Source organism: Fonticula alba, assembly GCF_000388065.1.
Source record: "Fonticula alba strain ATCC 38817 unplaced genomic scaffold supercont2.3, whole genome shotgun sequence".
NCBI lineage: Eukaryota > Rotosphaerida > Fonticulaceae > Fonticula > Fonticula alba.
Window position 1 is genome coordinate 2,028,907 of NW_009242973.1, and position 7,388 is coordinate 2,036,294.

General features: G+C 68.2%; 2 protein-coding genes across 2 annotated transcripts in view; one reads left to right on the forward strand and one right to left on the reverse strand.

Moving 5' to 3' along the window:
- The window catches only part of H696_02214 (hypothetical protein), a gene marked incomplete at both ends in the record, with an annotated part of 6,008 nt that extends 1,732 nt beyond the window's left edge, over positions 1–4,276 (forward strand). Inside the window, 6 exons of the mRNA XM_009496115.1 lie at positions 147–395; positions 635–2,368; positions 2,581–3,104; positions 3,278–3,718; positions 3,821–3,884; positions 4,025–4,276. Coding sequence (XP_009494390.1) covers positions 147–395; positions 635–2,368; positions 2,581–3,104; positions 3,278–3,718; positions 3,821–3,884; positions 4,025–4,276 — 3,264 coding nt within the window. The remainder of the gene's footprint in view (positions 1–146; positions 396–634; positions 2,369–2,580; positions 3,105–3,277; positions 3,719–3,820; positions 3,885–4,024) is intronic.
- Positions 4,277–4,564: 288 nt separating this feature from the next.
- Positions 4,565–6,483, reverse strand: H696_02215 (hypothetical protein). The gene is made up of 5 exons (XM_009496116.1): positions 6,059–6,483; positions 5,786–5,851; positions 5,500–5,551; positions 5,351–5,412; positions 4,565–5,102 (listed from the first exon to the last, which is right to left on the reverse strand). Exons 1-5 carry the CDS (start codon positions 6,284–6,286, stop codon positions 4,632–4,634), a joined length of 879 nt encoding a protein of 292 aa, XP_009494391.1. The 5' UTR covers positions 6,287–6,483; the 3' UTR covers positions 4,565–4,631.
- Between the last annotated feature and the right edge of the window lie 905 nt (positions 6,484–7,388).

Genomic DNA, 7,388 nt, shown 5'->3' on the forward strand with positions numbered 1-7,388 from the left:
TGCTGCTGCTGCTGCTGCTGCTGCTGCTGCTGCTGCTGCTGCTGCTGCTGCTGCTGCTGCTGCTGCTGCTGCTGCTGCTGCTGCTGCTGCTGCTGCTTGGCCATCCTTTTCTTCCCTACCCCTCCGCGCCGTGCCCCGGCGGTCAGCTCGATGGAGATACTGCCGCGGCCGGGCGCATCTTCCGGCATCTGCGTCGATCGCAGCGCAAGCTGGATGCCGGGCTGATTCGCGGTCGGTCGGCCGGCCAGCGGGCCGTGCACATCCCGCCCTTCGTCGAACGCCGGCTCTGTCCGGATGCCGCAGACTCGGCCACGCGCACCCGTGTGGCCAATGCCCTGGATGACTGGTACATTTGCATGCAGTGGTTCATCGCCGGCACCTGGGCTTGCTTCGGGGTACGTGGAGAGCCCCTGCCGGCCGCCCTTTCCTGCTGGCCCTCGTCAAGACCCAGGAGGGGGGGGGGGGGGTGTCTGCCATTCTCTTGCCTGACACACGCACATATATGTTTATCCATGCCACGGCCACTGTCCTCGCGGCCGTCGCCCTCGCGGCCCTTCCTGTCCATCGACCACCTCCCTGGTGCCCGGCCGCCCGGCAACCCGACCACCCAACCAACCAACCATTCGTTGCGCAGCTCGCCGCCAACTGGACCGGGGTGTTGGTACATGCGGCCCTGACCGAGCAGCTGCCCGGGCTGCTGGACGCCCTGGCCCGGCAGGCGGCCACCAATGCCGTGGTTGCCGCGCCGGCCGAGGGGGATCTGGACACCCTGGAAGAGCCGGACTCCTTCGATGTGGCGATCCGACTGCGCGCGGCTCGGGCGCTGGCCCGCATCGGCGACCCCCTGCTGGCCAATGTCAATTTGGCCGTCTGGACCGGGGAGATTTATGACGAGTGGCCGGTCGAACGCCGGACCTTGTGCGAGCAGCAGGACCGGGCCCCGGGCCAGGACGACGCCCCCCCGGGGGATGACCTGTTTTTCGTGGAGCACCGCGACACCGGCGAGACTCTGTCCGCCATGTTTGGCGCGGTGTCGACCACGGCCGCGGCATCGCTCCTGCTGGCCGGCCTGACCAGCCCGGCCCCGGGGGCTGGCGATGCCCGGCACCCGGCCGGCCCGCTGGTCCAGCTGGAAGACCACCAGCGTGGCTTGTCCTCGGTGAGCATCTCCTTGCGCGCGTTGCTCGGCGACCCGGACGCCCTGCTGGCCTTGGTGGACTTCGCCAATAGCCAGGCGGACAATGATGTGCGCGAAGCTCGTGACACGGCCACCGGCCGCCGGGCACGTCTTCGCCAGCGCCTCCGCCGACTGGCCGGCCACAAGACGGCCACCGGCGGCAAGCCCGACCCCCCGACCACCTCGGCACATGGCCATGCCCACTCGGACGACATGCGCCACCAGGCGGGCTCCCCGGATGACGCAGACCGGCAGTCGGCCGATGGGCCCCGGCTGGAGGAGCTGGTCGAGGGGGCGGACGAGCGAGACATGGAGGAGGCGGAAGCTGAGGCCCACGCCCTGGCTGCTGGGGCCGGACGCTCGACTCGCACCCAGCGTGCCCTCAATGCGGCGTACCTCTTTTGGCGGTGCCTGGAGTTCGAGCGGGCAGCCCTCATGCTCGGCGAGGGCACGGTCGAACAGGGCCGCGATGTCCTGGAGGCCATGGCCCGGGAGATTATCGACGCGTACTTGGTGCCAGGCGGCCCGGAGTATGTGGGACCCCTGCCGGAGACCTGCCTGCAGCATGTGTCCGAGCGTCTGTTCCAGGGGACCGACATTCGCCGGGACCTCTTCCGCCCGGTACGCGAGTACCTCCTGCCCGCGTCGGCGGCCGAGGCGGCCGAGGCCCGGCCCGGGGGCCGTGCCGCTGCTGGCTGGCAGGACGACGCGTCGGACCCCGGCCCGGGGCCCGACCTGCGCAAGCTCCTGCGCGCCTTCCTGGCCGACGGGTCCCGGGCCAACTCGGTCCTGCAAACGGACCAAGCTCGCCGGCGGGAGATCGCCCTGGCCACGGCCAGCCTGGCGGCCAAGCGCAAGGCCGCACGGCGCCGGGCCCGCGCCCAGGACGCCCTCCTGGCGGCCGGTCGCGCGCTGGCCGGCCAGGCTCCCTCCCTGCGCCGAGGACTCCAAATGCCTGCGGAAAGGACCGCGGCACAGGTGCTTGCCGCCGTCCGTCGGACCGGTCGGGCCTTGCCGCGGATGGGGCGCCGCGCTCGACGCGCCCGCGCCATGGACTTCCTGCCGGCGCCGGCGTCGACGGGCCACGCCGGCGATTCGGCCGGTGCCCCGCCCCTGACCGAGGACCACCCCGCGGACGACCCGCTCATCTGGCAATGTGACGCGCTGATCTTCGACCGGGGCAAGTGGATGGTGCGTCGCCATTAGGCCCTCCGCCTGGCCGGGGGCCTTTTTTTCGCCTCCGGTAGCCACGGACGCGCTCCCCGGTCCCCAGCGTGTCGGCCGGTGATTTTTGGAGCTCTCTCCCTCTGCCTTGCCCGCCTTGTGACCATGGCCACCGCACTAACACGCGCCCTCGCGAACCCCGGGGCTCCAATCCGGGCCGCAACCACCCCACGCCACAGCCCAGTGACACCCCCCCGCCGTCGGTGGACGAGGCGATGGACGTCTGTGCTCGGACCACCGTGGCCAGCTTCCGCCTCGGCCCCGGCGGGGACCCGGATGCCCCGGGCGCGGCACTGACCCTGGACCCGGAGACCCTGGTCACCGGGCTGCCAGAGGTGATCCTCCTGCAGCGCGTCAGCGATCCCGCCCGGGCGGCCATCCTCTCGTGCATCACCATCCAACGAATGTACTGCGTCACGCCACCGGCCCCGCGCGACAGCATGGCCTTCGCCGCCGGGCTGATGATCCTCTCGCGCATCCGGCCCTCGCTGGTGGTGGTCCTGCCAGATGCCCCGGTCATGATGATGCTCTGCGGGCTGAACGCTCGCCGCACCACGCTGGCCACCTTCGACGCGCATCCGGGCGTCCTCCAAGGCCTGGCCAGCGTCCAGCGCCAGCCGGGCTGGCGCGCCACCGACTGCATTTATGCCGGCCCGGTGGCCGGGGCCAGCATGGTCGAGCAGGCCTCCGCCATGGGCTTCTTGTGCGTATCCGCCCGGGCCCTTGGGCCGACAACGGCCACCATGGCAGAAGAGCCCGCGACCGGTGTCCTCACTAGGCCGTTACTGACTGTCGCTTTCACGCGTGCACACGCCCGTACATGTATTTTCCTTTGGTGCCTTTTTGGGTTTGCCTTTCCACGCGCGCGCGCCACAGTGACGCCTGGTCGCGGCACTGCACCGGGCAGTCGAGCGAGCGCTCGCGCACCGCCGTGGCTCCGGACTGCTGCCGCGGCCTGGGGCACCCGGCCGCCCGCACCGTGGTGGCCCACCGCGTCATGGCACTCTTCGACGGGGAAACCGCCGACCCGGACGACTACCCCCTGCCCGAGGTGGCGCCTGGCAGTCCGGCGCTCGGAGTGCCCAGTCCTCCGGAGGGCAGCCCGGCCCCCCGAGGGCCGGCGGCTGACTTGAAGATTGCCACGCCAGTCTTGCAGGACCCCGGCAGCGAGGGAGCCGCCAGTCCCGCTGTGTCGCCCTCCAGTCCCGCTGTGTCGCCCTCCAGTCCCGCTGTGTCGCCCTCCAGCCCGGATGGCTCGGCCGCCAGCCCATTGGCGGCCCCGGCAACCAGATCTCCACCAGGCGAGGTGGCCACGCAGTCCATGGGGGCGAGCGCCTCCACGAACGGAACAGCAACCCCCCCAGCCGGGACGGGGGGCGCCCCCCCAGACGGTCAACAACCGGGCTGCCAGTGCCGCAGCATTTCGGCGGAGCTGCTTCAAGAGGATCTCCGCACGCGGCCAGACCGCATGCTCATCCAGACGGTGCGACAAAAGCCGGCCGCGTCACCGCACCCCTCGGGCCATACTAACACACACACACACACGGGTGCATGCCGAACGCTCAGAGAGGTGACTTTTGGAGCGTGGCTTCCGCCTGTACAATGGGCCTGACGTACACCCAGGGCACGCCAATTGGCTCGCCAGAACGGCCGCTGCGCCAGTTGCCCGGCGTGTCCGGGCAGGGACCCCCGCGACCAGGCCCCGCGGCCCAGCGGGCGCTTCGCCTGGCTGCCCGCCGCCGCGGGCTCAAGGTCACGCTGGAGGCCCCACCCAGCGCGGTGGCCGCCGCGCGCGCTGCTCACGCCGCGCGCTCATCGCCTAATCACCAACTGGCACTCAGTGGAGAGGCCTCCTTCGGTTGCCAGGTCATGTAACAGCAAAAGGGCGGTGGCCGCCTACCAGGAAGACCACCAGCAGGGGGTGTCCCCCTTCTCCCCTGGCCCTCCCGGACACACCCATACATACATGTCAGAAGATGCGCACGCGCCGCCTTCATGCCCAGCGTGCCTGAAGGATGGATGACGATGGAGGGGGTGAGGAAAACCCGGGCATGACATGGCAGAGAGGTGGGGGAGAGAAACAGAGACATAAAGGCGGGGGGGCGCGTGGGAAAGCCGGCAGACAGAGAGGGGAAGAGAGGGAGAGAGAGAGAGAGAGAGAGAGGCAACCCCGGTGAAGACATGACTGTATTCTTCCTCAAGGACAGGCGGGGGGGGGGAGGCTAGGACATTACAAGGAGCCGTCTAGCAGCGGGACTTTCGGGCTGGACGAGGAGAGGGACGACTGCACGGACGAGACAGATCCAGCCGGCGAGGCGGGCTCTGTAGTGGCTGCACTGGCCCCGGCAGCTGCGGCGGCCGCACCGGCCATGCTCACTGACGCCCGGAAGGCCTCATACTCGTCGGCGGCCTTCTCGTCCTCCTCGAATTGCGACTCATACCGTTGCAACACAGGATCCATGGTGGCCAGCTTGCGGGAGATATGACCTCCTTGCAGCCCGGGGGCCCCCTCGGCCGGGGGAGGGTGTCCATCGGGTCCAGGCCCTGCGGACGTTGGCAGCCCGGCTTCCGGGAAGACCGGATGCACGGCCGTCGACGAGGTGGCGCCCCCGGCCAGTGCCGGGCCGGTGTCAATGTACATGCCACTGCGCTCAATGCGCTCGATGATGAGAACCAGCTGGCCGATGCGGGTGACAGAAATCTGCGCATGGACATGGGCGCGCCAGGGATCGATGGGAGGATGGGCGGGGGAGGAGCCAGCCAGACAGACAGACAGAAAGACAGACAGACAGACAGACAGACAGACAGACAGACAGACAGACAGACAGACAGACAGACAGACAGACAGACAGACAGACAGACAGACAGATGGACACAAGGGGGGAGAGTTAGCATGGGCGACAGGCCGCCTTGGAAAGCGCGTATGCGGAAACAGCACAGAAGACACACCCAGAGGAGAAGAATCGCCGGCACCAGGCACAAGAGGCCGGCATTGTGTAGCGACAGGCCAGCTGCGATGGGAGGTCAGGAAGGGCATCGGCCAAGCGAGGGGCTGTCGGTCGAGGGCAGACTATTTGAGGGTCGGGCAGGATTCGCACCAAGCAATGAGGCGATGATCATGGCCGTATCGCCGATCAGGAAAATGACATACTGCGCGCGGTCGCGACACAGGAGCCAGAGGAGACGAGAAAATAGAGAGATGGTGAGAGGGAAAGAGAGGGGGAGGGGTGGAGAGGGGGAGGGGTGGAGAGACGCAAAAAGAGCAGAGAGAGAGAGGGGGGGGGGGAGGGAACACAGGGTATCAGAACGCTGGAGCGCGAGAAGCACGAGAAGACCCTGGAGTCGAACCCGGACACGGAGCCGGGTGGCAAGGAGAGGACGTACCACCAGTCGAAAGACCTTGTGAATGGTCAGGCGCTTCTGCAGGGCGACCACCTGCTCCTCGGCCGTCTGGGCACAGCAAGTACATAGGTGTACAGGCGCACACACGCACACACGCACACACGCACACATACATACATACACACATACATACATACACACATACATACATACATACATACAGGATAAGGGAGGAGAGAGAGAGAAAGACAAAAAAGAGTAGGGTCAGTCACATAGGGACTACCTTGGCAAGCAGAGAGGAAAGCGCAAGCGCACCATGCAGCCCGGAGGGGGATAGAAGGAGAAAATCGACTCGGACGTCGGGCCGTAGGGCGGATGCCGGGCATCGGTGTTGAAGAAGTCATCACTCAGCAGCGGCATGCTGGCCTGGGCCACATCCGGATCCGAGGGAAAGTCATCAGGCCCGCCACGAGGAAAGAACACCGGGAGCTGGTCCCTCGGCTCTGGGTCGAAGGTGCCGAAGCTGGCGAAAGGATGCGCCATTGTGTCGGTCTCCTGACGGCGGGCGGGCGGGCGCGCAGGTCGGCGAAGGGGCGGGGAAGAAAAGGAAAGTCACGTCCGCCTGAAGGGCGGGTGTCGGCGAGTGCTTGCGCAGGGGGACGAGGCGGAGGGAGGGGGGGAGCGGCAGCGGCGCACGGGCGGATGGAGATGATGAGTGTGGAGGCGGGCGGAGGGGAGGGGAGGAGGGAAGTGCAGAAGCCCTGGGGGGTGTGGGGTCGTCGGGCTGCTCCCTGAAAGCCTCAGCCGGGGGGGGGGGGGGTCCCGGTCGCCAGAGGCGCTGTCGACAGGCAGGCCGAGAGGGGCGCGAGGGTGAGACAGTGAAGTACACTGCACACAGGGAGGCCAGAAGCGGGCACAGGCCGCCGGAAAGAGGGACTCGGGAGGGAGGGGGTCGGGAAATCATTCGTTGGCGAGATCAGCCGTGGGAGGGCACGCAGGGGGGGGGGGGGGGGGACCCCGGGGAGGCCCCCCCCCCCCCCCCTTTTTCTCCCCCGGGCCCCCCCCCCCCCGGGAGCCCCCCGCGGGGGAGACGGCCACACATAGGGGACTTCACGGGGGGACCCCCAAAACAAAGGCCCCACCAGCCCCCAGCCAACCGCCCTGGCCGCCTGGGACCCTGGAGGCGGGGTGCGGACACCCGCCAGCGGGCACCCCCCCCCCCCCCCCCCCCCAAGGGACCGGGCATGGCAACCCAGCCAACCATGGGTCAGGCCTTCGGGACCGGACGGGGCTGCCAGACCGCGAGGAGGGTGAAGAAAAAAAACAAGAACAACTATGAACCTTAAAAAGCCACAACAAGAAATACTGAATATTCGCGCGGCCAGAGCCGTCCCGCCGGGCCTAGGGAGGCGGCACATGGGTTACACCGGCCCCCGCACACACCTCTGCGCCGGTCTACGACGCCAAGCGAGGCCGGGACATGGGGATCCCGGACCCGCACCCACCCACCCACCCACACCCGCACGCATATATACACGCACACTCGCACGCAGGCACACAGATACACACGCCTGGAGGTGTCGGCGCATCGCGTAGTCCCCATGTTGTCTCCGCTTTGGGGGACTGGAGCGGGACGACAGTTGGT

What these genes read in the sequence shown, in the direction of transcription:
- H696_02215 (XM_009496116.1), bottom strand. Translation starts at nt 6,286, where the DNA reads ATGGCGCATCCTTTCGCCAGCTTCGGCACCTTCGACCCAGAGCCGAGG. An exon ending in ATCCCCCTCCGGGCTGCATG is followed by an intron (nt 5,852 to 6,058) that starts GTGCGCTTGCGC and finishes TGCTGTGCCCAG; the next exon opens with ACGGCCGAGGAGCAGGTGGT. An exon ending in GATCATCGCCTCATTGCTTG is followed by an intron (nt 5,413 to 5,499) that starts GTGCGAATCCTG and finishes CTCCCATCGCAG; the next exon opens with CTGGCCTGTCGCTACACAAT.